At 40.2% G+C, this 16,793-nt stretch overlaps 1 protein-coding gene and 1 long non-coding RNA gene across 2 annotated transcripts; both read left to right on the forward strand.

Moving 5' to 3' along the window:
- Nucleotides 1-1,489: 1,489 nt before the first annotated feature.
- Nucleotides 1,490-6,224, forward strand: LOC119742156. The gene is made up of 3 exons (XR_005272826.1): nucleotides 1,490-1,734; nucleotides 5,618-5,723; nucleotides 6,111-6,224. It is a non-coding gene; the product is annotated as an uncharacterized LOC119742156 (long non-coding RNA).
- Nucleotides 6,225-6,482: 258 nt separating this feature from the next.
- LOC119740638 lies at nucleotides 6,483-13,448 on the forward strand. The gene is made up of 7 exons (XM_038216002.1): nucleotides 6,483-6,488; nucleotides 8,137-8,193; nucleotides 8,591-8,660; nucleotides 9,927-9,971; nucleotides 10,426-10,625; nucleotides 11,860-11,922; nucleotides 13,237-13,448. Exons 1-7 carry the CDS (start codon nucleotides 6,483-6,485, stop codon nucleotides 13,351-13,353), a joined length of 558 nt encoding a protein of 185 aa, XP_038071930.1. The 3' UTR covers nucleotides 13,354-13,448.
- The last annotated feature ends 3,345 nt before the right edge of the window (nucleotides 13,449-16,793 follow it).

Raw genomic sequence — 16,793 nt, forward strand, 5'->3', positions numbered from 1 at the left:
GGGTGATGGTTCGTCTTTAATAATTTTATTTTTTTCTGGACAATAACATTTGTTGATGTTAGGCATACAAATGCTGTGACGTCATCAAACCGGAAGTGAAATGCCATTGGATACATACAAATAAACGTTCGTGTAATTCGCAAAAAAAATAAATATATATTTTCCTTTCACTGTATTTGGTCAAATGATAAAATACTCAAACTGATATAAAGTAATCCGAGATTCCTTATTTCTGCCATTTTAACATTGCACGACATTCACAACCGAACTGAAACAACGTACAACCAAATACTAGCGTCGCGCCCCATCACCCTGCGGTTTTTTTTTCACAGAAAACAAACGCCGTACTTGTATTTTTTTTCTTTTTTCCCCCCACTAAATCACAAGTATTCTATAATTATATCTATTTTTTTCGGTCCATTTTCAATTTTTGTTCGCCACAACTGATGGCAATCGTACCTCAGTTTTCATCTCATATCTTAATGCAGAAAAGTAGTATCTCGTACAAAATACAGTGTAGCCACAAACCATTCTTTTGTTAGCTCAGAGCAGAATTTTATTATTCCCATTCAAAATATCAAACCCCATAAAACCCTTTATTTTTAGATAAGCAGATGTTGCACAAACTACAAGGACGTTAAAGGCTCCGTCAGACTCCATATGGAAGTCTACCGATACTGTTGCTATCTTTTGAGTAGCCACTATGTGCAGTACCAGCAATAAACTTAAATTGAGTAAACAGCGATCAATCCCCAACCCCCTTTTATTTATTATAATATTGTGGGCTTTTTTTTTTTGGTTTTTACAATTCGGTTGATTGGCAGGATTTTGAGAACAATTTTCAAGTTACAAAGTATCGCAATAACTGAGTCTGTGGTCATGTAATTGCAAGTAAAATATTGCAATAGGTTTCGGATGCATGTGTTTTTGAAGCTGTCATGCTCTACTGCCCATATTGGAATCTGACCACCTTATGATGAACCTGTATTGGCTAAGCATTGTTTCTACTTGTGTATCAGTAATTGGGTCGAGGGCATTTCGGGAGCATTTTAAGAGCTTAAAAATCGTATTTTTCCCAGGGACAAAATTGGTTGATTTTCTTTTCTATGAGTTCAAAACAGCCAAATAAACGTTTCTGAACAAAATATTGGTTGTTAAATAATACGTCAGGGTTGAGCATTTATCATGTAAATTCTTACACTGGACTAGCACACGGGAACGTGAACAACATGACGCTGGTACACATTCCGAAAAAGAGGTAGGCCTAATTCATTTAATGTGCAATGTCCTTTATTCCCGAAAGTCTGCCGCATATCGGGATGCGTCACGGATCGGAGAGTGATGGCAACGGCGTGCGTAAAATGCACACGTGCGTGGTGAGATTGCGCAGTAAGTACCTGGAGATAATAATTAGGGAACGGCAGCCAGCTCGCAGCACGTCCCTCCGCTCGACCGACGGGGACAATCTCCACTCGGATAACAACCAACACACAGAGTACGGCACAAACAAAAGCAAGGCCTACGTGCCTACATGAGGCGGACAGAACAACAACACTGATTCTAGTTTTAGAACTTTGAGTGGAACATTCACTTAAAGAACATTAGTAAAAGTACATCAGAATATTCGTCTATTCTGGCCAATTGCGTTTGTTTTTGTCTTCTTTTGTTCAGTCTTCTAAACGAATTAACCCGAGGTGTTCTTCTGAACGGATTCACTTGAAATTTCCTTTAAAGGTAAGACGATTTGTTTTCAAATTTCTAAAGATTGATGAACCGGTATTACAATGCTACAACCTGTCACATTTTATTCGAATAGAGAATACTTACTTTGGTTTATAGTTTCATGTTTTATATATTGTAGACCCGAACGCACTGAAGTACTTGGAAAATGAACTGCTATCCTGGCATTGCTATTCAATATGGCTCTTGAAAAGAATGTGTGAAGAAAAGTGGCAAACTCCCTATACAATGAAAGATTCCTCATGTTTTAGGCGTTATCAGAGGCGTTGAACCGTCAACACACCTGTTTCCCTTCAGTCATTTCTATGTTATATGAACCTTTTAGAAGAACGTGTCAAGATGAGTTGGGTTACTCTCGTCTAGGCATGTCCCCCTCGATTCATACTCTAAGGATACATTAGTTGGGAATTGCTCCTCCCAAATACTCCAGCTTATACTTCTACTGTCGACATCCACCTCGGCAATTTATCATCAAAATGACTCCGCGACAAAAATACAAACGCCTACAGAAGCTTCCTACGTTGGTTGTTTTTAATTTAAAAAGATGCTGTTTATAAAAGTACACGTATAATTTGCTGTAATGACGCGTACATCTACTTCGTTCAGTCTGCAGCCGATGGTATACGTTCATATTATAGCGTATGAACGTTTTGGTAAACTAACGCACATCATGCAATGTGGGATAATTTAATTTCTCATTTTAACAGCATATGGTAATCTTATTGTTTGTTCACGCGGTAATCCCCATGGTACTAAATGATACTATAAAATTGAACAACATGCCATGTTCCCCGGTGTCAAAGCACTCGTACTCAAACTCGGACTCGAGTACAGGTGTCATACTTGCGCTCGAACTCTATAGGAATGTTCTTGTGTTCATCGTATACGCGCAAACCAATACTGGTACTCACACTCGTACTCGTGGCTAGGCGAGGATCCAGGGGTGGGGTTTTGGAGGTCAAAGCCCCCCCCCCCCAGCTCTGTCAAGCATTTTTTTTTTTTATAGAAATGCATTCAAAATAATGCGACCCCCTCCCCCCCGTTCTGACACCCTAAAAATCATACTGGTAATAATGTCGCCTGTGCACACGATTAGATCCAGCTTGGTAAGGGGGTATTTGTACAGTATTCTCTAATATATAGTGTTAAGAATCGTTGGTATATGGTACAAGCCCCCTCCCCCCAACTATGGATTTTCGGAGGCTAAGTGTCCGGAGAAAAAAGTGTCTACATTTGATATTTTTTTTCTGATGAACCAACCCCCCCTCAAAAATTTCTGGATGCTCCACTTCTTAAAACCTGCTCGATCGGATCTTGGAAGCTGCAGGCCAACGAATACCTGTTCACCATATTTGTTTGACCAAAGCCAACATCTTGACTGACAGTGCTACTGTTGTCATTTAAACTTATTTGAAATTTGAAGTTATTTTGACCTTGACCCCATGATGACCCAAAGTTTGGCCATGTGACATGTTGGGGCTGGGTTACTGATGCTTTTGACACAGTTTTGTGAAAATTGATTAAAATATGTAGGAGCAATAGACAATGTCAACGTTTGTTAATAACTAACGAATTAACTAACTATAACGTACGGACTGATGGAGAGACATGATGATTTGTTGAGCTGCCTCAAACATACGGCTGAATTAAGACAAAATGCCTTTGCCTTGTCACGCACAAACAATGAGCAGGACTGTGACAATCTAAGTAATGTAAATTACCAGAATAAAAAAAAAATACAAAAACATTCCACCGCCATCGGCTCCAATTTTGGCAACTCCAACAGGCAGAATCTTCTTTTCAGCCTCATGTGAGAATGGAATCGGATAAATCTCCTGTACATAGGAATAAAGCCTTCTAAACTTACACGGGATTATTTCAGATGGCACCGTCCAAATATCCAAAGGCATATTTTATGGATTCAGCTCTTAATGTAAAATCATGTCTTTAGTTTCGCAGCCTGAACTGCATAACAAGCTGATAAGTATTAGGGGTGTCCTAAAAATCGAAATCCTCTCCAGGGATGATTCTCTTGTCTAGTGCCTTACAGAAAGAAGCCCCTGGAAAAATACACTTCCATTTGCACAACTCTGAATAAATGAAGACGCTCCAGCTGAAGTACTTGCTATTTTGTTTTCTCTCCAAATTTGGTTAAGAAGATGAACAGAGCATTGATTCTTGTATCACTTAACCTGGAAATTTCCCAGGGCATCGCCGGAAATAGAACAAGATACATACACTAGCTGAATTAACAATTTGTTTCCAAGATGACAAACAAGATGACCAACAATGTATTGATTATTGTATCAATTAAACTGGAATTTGTGAGGGGAACATCAAACCTAATGAACTTTGTTGAGACCTTTAAAGCCAAATAGGGTCATTTTGCTTTTCATGCATATTATTCGTTTCCAATAATATAAACACCATTTAAGTAGGTTCAAAACTTTACCTGTTGAAGTTTCATCTCAGCGAATACTACACTTTTTGCCAAAAAGTAATGCAAAACTATGCAAGACCTTTTGATCACGAAACACGATTTCGCCAATATAACTCAGACAAAATAATTTCACGGGGTGTATGGTACCACTACGGTCTTTAATCCAAGTAAAGCCTGGTTCATACTCGGCGCGAAAGCGAATGACGTCTGGGGAGTATTCGCTGCGAAATTCGCCGGAGTTGAAATGTGTTCAACTTTACGAATTCGCAGCGTGAAAACCCTCCCTGACGTCACAAATTCGCGTTCGCCTTCGCTTTCGTGCCGAGTATGAACTGGGCTTTTGATTGTTGATAAACACAAAATCGCTGGGTTACTTTTGGAGCAAATGCAAATGATCATCTATGCCTTTATGTATTTTCCGATAACGAGTTGTTTTATTTGAACAAATGGCTAGCTGAAATTTCGAAGACGACACCTCTTTTTCGTGTCAGACACCAGCAGGTTTTTCCAAAGCGGATTATATTTCAGTATACAGAGACCGGTACCAGAAGATGACATTTCGTGCAAGGTTGTCCCACACGTTCCAGAACAAAAACTTGGCTTTGGACATCTTACTTTCCACTCTTTGATGCCAGCTGTGATCAAGCACGAGCTGATGTATTTACAGAGAATTTCAATTGTGGAAAATATTCGACAATTGCACTTTGAAGAATGTGACTCCAGGCTTTATGCGCAAGTGAATCACTCATCTTTGACATGACTGATAAGTTTAAAGGATGTTGTTATCTCAATCGTCCCACCTGTTATCCCTCACTGGGATTGTTTTCCCTTGCTTTTAAATCATTCAGTAAAGTCTCAGGGTTAAATTGTTAAAATCTTAAATTCCTGCGTTTTAACTACATCTACCTATGTTTCATTAAACCCTCTTGAGTGCAGCTTCAACTTGAAGAATGTAATCATTAAGGAGATAACTGGACAGGTTCGTCTGTAATTAAGGAAGTTAGGGGATGAAGTTTTCAACAGACAGTCAAAATATGCTTACGGTTCATATTACAATGGTTTGACCGGCCGCAAAATCAAATCGCATCTTCGGTTCGCCCAGGCGGCAAGCCTGAAGTATCAGAATTTATCTTCCAAGAAAGCCCCGCTCGATGCGGATTCCCTCAGTCCGTCGTTTTCATCGATTTCATCGATTGCATCTGTCATCCCCGTTTGGCATGAAGAGAGCAGCGCGCATTGTACTCGTAAGCCTACGTAAACACGTGCATGGCAGACAGGTTCGCCTCTTAGATTTGTTGCCGGCTAAATTAATCGATTCTCTAATCTAGAAGATTCGTGTCGCTCTGCGCAATTTATCGAGGGGATCAAGTTTACCTAAAAGACTTTTGAAAAACAGAGTCATCTAATCTTACATTTCCAATTACTTTGTACTTTCAGGACACACTGGCAGCTAGATTCAGCATGAGGGCATTCTTCAGTGACCTAGTTCTGTTTCTAATTATTCTACCTTCCCCATGTATGGCAGGTTTTTGCTTCCACCAAGGTAACTTTATACAGCACTTTTAAGTCTTAAAATGTAAAGACGTCAACCAATGCCAAATCATTTTCAGAAGCGTCTTATCATGCCTGGTAAGTAGATTGGGATATTTTTGGTTTTTGGGGTTGTCCAAATTTTTCGTTCGTAAAGTGGGGAGGGTAACGGCTGATTGGAGCGCTGTTTAAACCGAAATCAAAGTGTCAAACAAACTTGGACTTATTTAACGTTGATGGTTAAGTTATTGAACTTTTGATCTTTTTGAACAAAATCACACTTTGCATTGTAACTGTGGATGTGAAATATACTATCACAGGGATCCTATATAGAGTTTATTTGATTTAAAAAAAAATCCCTTTGGACTATATTGCTCATATCTGTCAACGATCTTTTCAGTAATTCTGCCTCGAACGATCGAAGTGGATTTTCAGACTCGACAGATACCATCTGAAGACGGTGGCAGCCAATGGGAACTCGTGGCAAACGTCACGTGGCAGAGGCGTCAAGACATTAGTGGTACTGTCCTCGTTCCGTTGTTATTGTTTTTGTGTATGTTGAACGATTGCATTTTTAAAGGCAGGCGTTTTCTGCAGTATAGTCGTTCCTCAGGGTCTACATAATAGGTATCGGACAATGATTCCTTTTGAGAGTTCTCCGAATCTACGAGACAAAAAAAATACAAAAAGATGAGATCTACTTCAACGGAAATTATTGATTTAATACAATAAAAGATAGAAAATATGTATTTATTTATTTAAAACCATCTCAATGAGGGTAACCCATCCAGCAATAGCTGATCGTTTAGGGCACTATTCTGTTCCTAATTCAAAATAGGCCAATAAGAAACCCCATCCACAATTTGGACCATAATGCTTGCATTCCGTGCGAGTTTCATGCATAATAGTGCGAGTTTTTATGCGCGTTGAGGTTTCTAAGGAGCTGTGGTTTCACCTCTTCTAATTGGATTGCGCTCAACAGATACCCGTGCAATGCTGGTTTTTTTTTTTTAATGTGAGGGCTAAACCGACAACAAACATAAAAGACATTATCCTTTGCAGGAGGTATCTCATATGGTGTTGTCTCATTAAGTAATAATCAGTGCATTTATGATTGCTCATGCCTGCAACCGATGCAAAAACATTGCCCTCTAACCTCGCCTTAACGCACAAAGTCTATGTGGAAAAAATCTCAACATCTTCAGAAAATGTAAGAATGCGTAACAAATAGATTAGAAAATGTTCTTGCAGATTTCGGAGGATATGCAGTTAGAGGCGCACTAAGCCAGATCAAAGAGCAACTTTCTCTCTTAAATTGCTCCCTGGCTGGATTTCTGGAGACGGTAGGAACCCTTCATTAATTTGCATTGTTTCATCTTCCGTTTGCAAACACTTTCATCCAAGTTCAACTGACCCTTCCTTCATAATTTGACCTTGCGTATTAGGAAAGTGCACTTTGTCTTTACTCCGCTAAGTTTAGCTAGAATACTTTCTTATAGGTATAGCCACTGAAATGCGAAAGCGATTGAAAAAAACATGGAAAAGAAATTTCTTACGATTGGTTTGCACCTAAATTTGTTTTTTGTTTTTTTTGCGCGGATAACCATATCCGTTCAGCGGATCCTTTGTGGTAGTTCACTTAGAAGAAACTTAAAGGGAAAATACAACATTTGCAAACATCATAAAATAAAACTACCAAATCATTTTGAAATACCTTGCTGGACTGTTAGTGAATGACAGTGTAAAGCATCCTGTAACATCATGGCACCTGGTATACTGTCATTTTCAAGAAAAGTGGTATTTTTGTATCAATTTCCAACGCTGATCGGCCGATCAGCGTTGGAAAAAACTGGCTTTTTTCAAATACTGGCCCCAGTTGACCATCGCACTTGTTTGTAATCGATTACACACCTATGAACGGGTACAAGCCAGCTAGACTGGTTCCCTGACCTTTCAACTCCCCAATATATGTAAACTGCTCTGTTTCTTCTTAAATGGAGTCAGGGAACCAGACTACAGGAAAATGATTGTTTTTCTTGTTTTTTATAGCATTTTCGAACCCAAAACCTCAAAAAAGTCAGTGTAACTACATTTGCTATATATTTCCAACCCCCCAATTCCATCCATTTCTGAAAATTACAGCAAAAGCAAATGATGTATATTCCCTTTAAAAAGGTTAAATTTACCGCTTGTAATGCTATAATGTCGTTGATATTAATTTTGTTTGTTTGTTGATGAAAAGCCGGAACAAAAACACTTCCTTCCTCCCCTCCCCTCCCCTTCCCCAACCACCCACAAAAAGTAAATAGATAAATAAATAATAAAATATAATTAGATTCTTAGAAATAGATTTTGAGCCTTGGTAATTCCATCTAAACTTTTTCGTTCGTAATTCACCCCATAAGTTTGTATTTATTTGACCACAGGAAGACGAATCATACTTATTCACTGGTCTCCGTTTTGGATACAAATATTTCTTTGGGGTAAGAAGAAGGTTCAATTCAGGGTTAATCTAGAAAGAGTTTAACATGAAAAAGTAAATAATTTTTTTTACCACCACTAAATTAGTAAACTTCCATCCACTGTCCTGGCCAACAAAAAATGGGCCGCCACTACAATAAAACTGAGACATTATGACGTCACGCTTTGTTTACACGATACGGTGATGACGACAATGCACACATGTAAATCAGACACTGACGTTATCATTTCCTAGGTATATTAATTATCTTGACAAATGTCTGAGTTGATTATTGCCGATTGTTTTGAAAAAAAAATATTCAGCGTTAAAGTCAGTTTGTTTTGTTGGGTTGTTGCGTTGTTTGTTAGTTTTGTTTTGATTGTTTGTTTGTTTGTGTGTATTTGGTTTTTATGTATTAGGTGTCGGCTATCGACGAGGCGAGGTCCAAACGCACATCCATAGAGGCTTTCAAGCAGCAGGAATCGCCAGGTGGGTCGAGTTGCTGCATTCTTTACGTCGTTTCGCAGATTATTATCCATAAGATATCCCCCATTGTTGTCTTTGTAAAGTTCGACTTGCTGTGCAGCTGCTATTGCTGATGTTGCGTTTCATACCTATTCGCTTCATGTCTGGTATTCCTATGCAGCTGCCGCTACTAACGAAGATAACGATTTTTTTTTAGAACTACTGTGCTGTGTATTGTCTAAGGAAAATAAGCATATATCTAGGCATTTTTGCACAGCTGCAGTTGCTGATATGTTTGTCAAGGCTGCTTCGCCAGTGTATTGTAATTGGAGCCCAAATCTGAATGTGGGCGATTAAGATGTGAAAATTATCGGTATACCCATTCCTTTAGTTTGGAAACAGTTAATGCCATTGGTTTTACAACTGTCATCTGATTACATCCAAACAGTCGTCGAGAGACACCAATTTTAAGCCAGACGTAATTAAGATGAGTACAAATCTGCTCCATGAGCAAGATTTGAATCCAACGTCGCATTGCACGCGTACGTCGCACATGACTGTTGTAGCTCATCTTCTTCTAATCCCTAAGCTAAATTAATACGCTTTTGCAGCTGTTTTAATATCAAATCAACTGCCTCATCTTCAAAGCGGTTGATTGGCAGTCAAACGCCAACGCTTGCCATGAGCAACACAGGCCTCTCGGGGGAAACTCTGCCTTTCTGGCTTTCCTGTGGAACAGGCAGAGTCGATCACCTTCTCGAGCTATAATACTTCGCAAAACTGCTTCATACCACTGACGACCATATAGTTTAATAGTCTCGTCATAAATTCAATCTTCTGGGATCAAGGGCGGATCCAGAACACAATTTTTTTGGGGGGGGCCAAAAAAAAATTTGTTCCCCCCAAAAAGTGGGTCAAAAAAATTTCGGCGTGGGGTTCGGGGCCCGTAAGGGCCCCGAAATTTTTTTGGATTCTAGATGCTCTGTGGTGCGATCTGAGGCAATTTCTGACCACTTTAACCAATGTTTTTTGAGGAAAAGATGGTGGTGTACTCATTGCCTGCCTTTATTGCGATGTCACATAAAAAAAAAAAAAAAATTGGTTTCGTTTTTTTTTTGGGGGGGGGGGCATGGCCCCCTTTGCCCCCCTCCTGGATCCGCCCTTGTCTGGGATACGGTCGTTAGCTTACCAGTAGGAAAAGAGCGCATGTATTTAAAACATCAGCCAAGTGCATGCTTTGAAATTAATCATAATACTTTACAGCTGTATAAACACATTTCATGTTTTCAGATTGCTATCTGGAAACTGGCGACAGGGAGTTCTGCAGGACACAAAGTAAGTTGAACCTGGAATGATATAAATATTTGTCTTTAAAGGATGGTTTAGGCCCTGATGATGCAAATAGAAAGTTATACCCAATGTTACTTTTGTACCCTTCACCGTCGTAATATGCTTCGATATTTAAATATTTATACATATAGATATATAGATATATTCAGGATATTCAAAATAAATAACACACAATCTTGATTTTTTTTTTAAATCCTGGTTGAAAACCTTAGTGGAAATCCAAGGTTTAGAGAAATGTAAAGGTTGAACAACGGTTTAGTTGATATTTTATAGCCCTTACAACGTATACAATTGTTGGCAGTATTTCCACTTTTTTTCAATGGCCGCAACATACTTAAAATAGGGTATTCTTGGTGCGAACAGAACAGTACCATACCCGATACTTAAGTGTCCCATTCACCTAACACGATGTTCGTTGTAATTTTGTATTTCCTTACAGGTGTGGAGATATCGGGGGTTCCCCTAGATTTCCAAGTGGACTGTGTAGCGCCTTCATTGTCTGATCAGGGGGACACCGGTCAGTACACAGCGGTCTTGTCTTGGACTCCTCCCATTCAAGTAAACGGTAGAATCACCGACTATGAGTTGCGCTATGGCAAATCTAGCAGCAATTTGGCCGAGCAGATTCCATATTATAAGGTAATCAATCCTTCATCACCAAATCCCCAATTAAGTATTGCAGGAATTTCGAAATCTAGTCAATCTAGTAAAAAAAATGCTAAATCAACCCAATCAACCCTCCAAACCCAACCTAGACGAGCTAAACCCAATCCCAAATTCAGCCTTACCCAACCAACCAACCCAATCCACCCCAACCCAACCCAACCCGATCCATCCCAGCCATACCCAACCCAACCCAACCCGATCCATCCCAGCCATACCCAACCCAACCCAATCCACCCCAACCCAACTCACCAGACCGATCCCAGCCATACCCACCCAACCCAACCCAACCCAACCCAATCCACCCCAACCCAACCCAACCCGATCCATTCCAGCCATACCCAACCCAACCCAACCCAATCCATCCCAGCCCAACCCACTCACAAGACCGATCCTAGCCTTGGTCAATGCTCTCGTCGTTATTCGTCCCGTACGCGGTCAATCGTCGGCATACATGTACATGTATATCCTCACGCGCTATGCACATGCATGTAAAAATACAGCGCGAACAGCGACCTCACGCGGCCAATATTTTTATATGCAAATCAGTTGGGGACGATCGAGAGCCTTTGTTCAATCGTCCATGTGAGGTTTTGGGGGTGGTGCTCATTATGTTAATAGCCTTAGCTGACCTTAAATGTCGTTTTCTTATTGGTCGATCGTTGCGTGGAAACTTGCATAGTGAAACGTGGCACCGTACATAATCCACACACGTACACGTTGTGTGTCTCTGCACACGGCACCAATGCACAAAAACTGTGGTTCATGTCACGTCCGCAAAAGGCGAATAGCTGCAGATAATTTGATGACGTCCGGATATACCAAGGTGTGATTGGACACTCCACATATTAGCCCCGCCTACACTTATTCGCATACGAGGTCGTGCGCTAGAAATCCAGCGCAAAATAAAGAAAAACATAAGCTTTTGCTGACGATTGAACCAAGGCTCGAGATCGTCCCCAACTGATTTGCATAAAAAAATAGTGGCCGCATGAGGTCGCTGTTCGCGCTGTATTTTTACATGCATGTGCTTAGTGCGTGAGGATATATGCCGACGATTGACCGCGTACGGGACGAATAACGACGAGAGCATTGACCAAGGCTAGACCGATCCCAGCCATACCCACCCAACCCAACCCAACCCAACCCAGACAAACCACTGAACCAAAACAATATTTCAGATGCTTTAAATGTATTCTCTTGCTTACAGAAGACTAAGGTTTACAGTAAGGAGCTAAGACATCTCGAAGAGTTCTCAAATTTCACGGCACAGGTAAGTTTGGATACCGCAGCGTGCAGTGAATTATATATTTCGAGATATGATTTAGGGACAAGCTTAGAGCGAATCGACTCGTTCAAACAGGTGTACCAAATTAAAATACAGTGTTGATCTTTAGATCTATTCGGACCCGCTATCCCTTTTCACGCATGCCCTCTTCAATGATGACGAAAGCTATGCATTAGCTTTGTTGAGATAATCCATCAGTAACCTTGCACAATAGCTTGCACAATGCCAGGGTGCCAAGTGAGTGGACAGTCATCACATTTGATATTCCCGAATTTGTCTAAGGTGTGCGAACTCCTATGTTAGGGGTTCACTCGTACCTAACACAACATCCCTTTCCAAACCGTGTGAGCGCGTATACATGTATATGAGGCGTTCGGTCAAAATGAGACAGAACTGGCCACAGGCCAATGTGAAGAAAAAGGGGGGGGGGGAGATGTGGTGATTTGTTTTCGAATTCAAGAATTATTGGCTGTTTCGGCACATTTGCCGAAACAACTTTGTTTTTGTTCAGATTTTTTTTTCTTTTTCAGACTATTCCCATATCACTTGTACACGTTTTTATTGTGCATGGAAATTGGGCAGTAACATCAATCCGATTTCCTTTTTACTTGGCACACATTTAGACCAGCACCTGCAGATGTGTGCCGAATATTGACGTCATCATGAGTTATGACGATGGCGAGTCACATGACATCACATTAAAGGTGCATATTTTGAAGGCCTATCTCTACAGAACTAAAATTCAGATTGAGTTGAAAGTTGGTACGTACCTAGACCGAGATGTGTTATAGATACAAATTGAAGTGACGTCATGATGACGTCATTACATTTTATGTGACATCACGTTAAAGGTGCATTTTTCTAAGGTCTATATCTACCAAACTTTTAGTCCGATTTGGTTGTAACTTGGTATGTATATTTTAATGCCTTTGTCAATAATGCAACATTGATGTTGCATTGCAACAGTGGCTATCTTCAGAACTGCACATCTTTCTACTGCACATGTAGGCCTATGTCCTATCAGTCTATAGCATGACATAAACTGTCAATAACAAAATGCCCTAAGTCCACAAACATAAATCTAGTTTTGTCTTGTATTTCTGTTTCGGGCAGAATTTCAACAATGATTATATTTTTTTACAGCAGAAACAGGTAAAAGTATTGTATGGGACTGTACGGGCCATGAACCATGTGATTGGATCCTAACTCAACAAACGTTTCGCGCTATAAGATTTCTTTGCGAAATTATACAGAAGTGTTGTTAAGAAAAGGAAATTTGATTTTTTTTCGTCTGTGCAGGTGAGAGCTTTTGTGGATGGAAAAGGTGGACCAAAGGCCACTCTGAAATTCAATACGTACCACGAGCAGCTGGCCAATGATTTAAGCCACCAAAGTGAATGTGACGAGTTGTTTTAAACAAAGAGTATTGAGGGAAACGGCAATCTGCTTCTGCTTGCCATTTTATTCGATTTCTGCAAGACGAAGATAAATACATGTTGTCAGGTCTTCCACTGGCATGGGTAAATAAAGTGAAATAATGTTTAGACTTTAAATCGAAATGTAAAAGTTAAAAATGTTAAATAAATAAATACAGAAATGTTTTTTGGGGGGCTATTTACACAATTTACAAAAAGGTTGAAATAGTATTAATATAGAAATAAATCAAAACTTGAGGTTTCCTTCAAAACTGTTCTTGGGACCACCATCCTTGCATTTGCCCCGAGTAAACAAAATAAAGTAATTAAAATATAATCTTACGAATCAAGGAACATCAAACTTACAATTAATGAAATTAGACACTAAACGGAAAGTGGGGATAAAGTATAATCTGAACCTTCAAAATGTATCAGTGTTGGACTTAAGACTTGGAAATCGACAGATCGGTGATCTTAGCCTTCAGGGCAAAATAACGATCTGTCTAAGTTATTATGTTACATGATGAAGTCTCTCCCAACATGATGAACTTACACTCAAGTTAAAAAAGAGATTGGCATCAATTCAATAGCATTCCCTGTAAAGGCCGGTTCATCTTCGGCGCGAAAGCGGAAGCGAACGCCAATTTGTGACGTATTTGTATATCACAGATCTATTCACACCACGGTGAAACGACACTATCCAATGACATGACACTGAAGATTCCTTTGCGAAAAAAAGAATGTTATGCCTCTAGCTTTGCTGTAACTGATACAATCATATGGACTAATTTGCATGTACAGTTCAAAACCATGACTTCTCTAACCTCATTCAAATCTGAGCTACGTAAAACCTCAGTCAGTAGTTTTCTTGCATGTAATAAGCATTTCCATTGTCTTCATTTACTAGTGTGCTGATTCACAGAGTTGACAAACTTGGTTGCCATAAAAATTCATTCATTCATTCATTCATTCAATTTCGTTTATTTGTCTCAGATCTTGGCCCGGAGGACCAAATTCCAAAAGACAATTACATTATAAACAATTAATTCTAAAAACTATTAAAACTTCAGTAAGTTTTAATTGTTTTAGAGTAAGAGTTAGAGTTAGAGTAAAATACTAGGCAGGCAATACATTAAAACTGTACATAAACAAACATCACATAACCAGGGAGACAGAACTATTCAAGAAAGGAGGGACAACATGCAGCCCCCCCCCTCCTAAAAAAACAACATTGCGCACAATAAAATCACACAGAGCCGGCATTTAAAATGTTAAGGCGGTAGGAATTGGACTTTGTTGGAAGCGCTTGGTTCTAATAGGGAGTTGAGTTATGTGGTAACTGTTCCTTAAGTTCCTACCATGACTTGCTAGCCTCGTAGGTGGGAGTAAGTGAGTTGCTCTTGAATTAGTACCAAGTGCTTTAGCAAATTTTATGCAATGTCCTACTCTTCTGCTATCTAGTGCATCCAAGTTACATAGGTTGAGCGCATCCAAGTATGAAATGTACTGATTCCCCATGAGGGCCTACAAGCTCGTTTCTGTATCGAGATGAAGACCACGATGGGAACATACGGTGACTGCTCTATGTTCCGACACCCCTTTGTTCCGAAAACCTGCACACATGATTGTGGTACTCCCGGTTAGGATTAGGGTTAGGGTGAGGTTAGGGTTAGGGTGAGGGATAGGGATATAGATAAGAATATGTGCCGTCGGAACATAGGCGTGTCGGGACCTAGGGGTGTCGGAATATAGGGATGTCGGAACATAGGATGAGTTGTCGGAACATAGGGTTGTCGGAACATAGGGGTGTCGGAACATAGAGGTGTAACCGGGACACACATGCACAGCTGATGCAGGCAAGAATTCAGGAGCTTAAAAAGGAGTTGGCAAGAAGAACTCAAGAATAACCTTCAATACCAGCTGGCCATTGAAAGATTTGGAGTAAAGAGGTTTACCAACAAAGGCACTTTTGGCTTGTTTTTATACAGGCTTTGCAACTTATCATCACACTGAGAATAAACATCGGGGATGTTTGGAATTGCTACCTAGCTATACCCATAGAGCAACGATATACACCGTACACGAACCAGGATCTTGAGTCATACAAAATTCCACGAACTGAAAGCAGCAGCACTGGAAAGACGGGCTGTGGTGGAAGCGGAGCCAGTGATTCCAGCTGTGTACAATTTGAGGATCTAGGAGGAGACCACGGGCAAATGCCTATGTCCAATGAATGAATGAACGTACTTGTAAATGTACGTGAGAAAGCAACACAACCACGTTCCGTCTTGGAGGAGCATGTCTGGACGGGGGCCGCCTGATAGTCCGAAGGTCCGATAGTCCGAAGGTTCTTTAGTCCGAAGGTTCGATAGTCCGAATGCACAAAATGTCCATAAGGGGGGGGGGGGGGGTTCGTTAGTCCGTAAATGAAATAAGGTTTGTGAATCCGAACATTTGATGCAATAGTCCGAAGGTTCATTAATCCGAAGGTTCATTAATCCGCAGGTTCATTTATCCGAAGGTTCAGTAGTCCGAATTTAGAATAAGGTTAAACAGTCTGAAGGTTCAATAGTCCGAAACGAAAATAAGGTTCAGTAGTCTGAAGGTTCATTATTCCTAATTGACAATAAGGTTCGATAGTTGAAAAGACTATAAGGTCAGATAGTCCTAATCGACAATAAGGTTTGATAGTCCGAATCGACAATAAGGTCCGATAGTCCGAATCAGCAGTAAGGTCCGATAGTCCGAAGTGTCATTCTGACGATTGCCCATTCGGACTATCGAACCTTATTCTCAATTCGGACTATCGAACCTTATTGTCAATACGGACTTTCAAACCCTACCGTATATTCGGACTATCGAACCTGATCATCTATTCGGACTATCGAACTTTATTGTCGATTTGGACTATCGAACCCTATCGTCTATTTGGACTATCGAACCTTCGGATTAATTAACCTTATTCTATTTTCGGACTAATGGGCCCTTCGGACTATCGAACCTTCGGACTATCAAACCTTCGGACTATTGAACCTTCGGACTAAAGGACCTTCAAACTATCGAACCTTCGGACTATAGTGCAATAACCGTCTGGACGGTGCTAACACGCTGCTATCGACATTATCGACTTTCTTGGAAAATGAAACCGCTACATTGCTATACTCAAAAACTGGTGCGTGTTCGTGTTCTGAGAAAATGATATCCTTAATGAATGCTATTTTTTAATGGAATATCGCCACAAGCATCATGGCTACAAAAGCCACTCTTGGCAAAGGGCTTTGAAAAGAGAAGTAATATGATGAAAAGAGAAAAAAATCAGGAAAGCTGAAGGTAGGAGTTGAGCAAGAGTGCACAGCTAGAGTGTATGGGGGAGAGGAAGCAGAGAGCCTGGCTGCACGCTCAAACACCCTGACAGGAGGAACCATGTCAAACAAACTGGTG

The sequence above is a fragment of the Patiria miniata genome, unplaced genomic scaffold (genome assembly GCF_015706575.1).
Source record: "Patiria miniata isolate m_02_andy unplaced genomic scaffold, ASM1570657v1 HiC_scaffold_5, whole genome shotgun sequence".
In the NCBI taxonomy this organism is placed as follows: domain Eukaryota; kingdom Metazoa; phylum Echinodermata; class Asteroidea; order Valvatida; family Asterinidae; genus Patiria; species Patiria miniata.

Coding starts and splice junctions, on each gene's coding strand:
- LOC119740638 (XM_038216002.1), top strand. Junction 10,626..11,859: donor AGCAGATTCCATATTATAAG/GTAATCAATCCT, acceptor TCTTGCTTACAG/AAGACTAAGGTTTACAGTAA. Junction 11,923..13,236: donor TCTCAAATTTCACGGCACAG/GTAAGTTTGGAT, acceptor TCGTCTGTGCAG/GTGAGAGCTTTTGTGGATGG.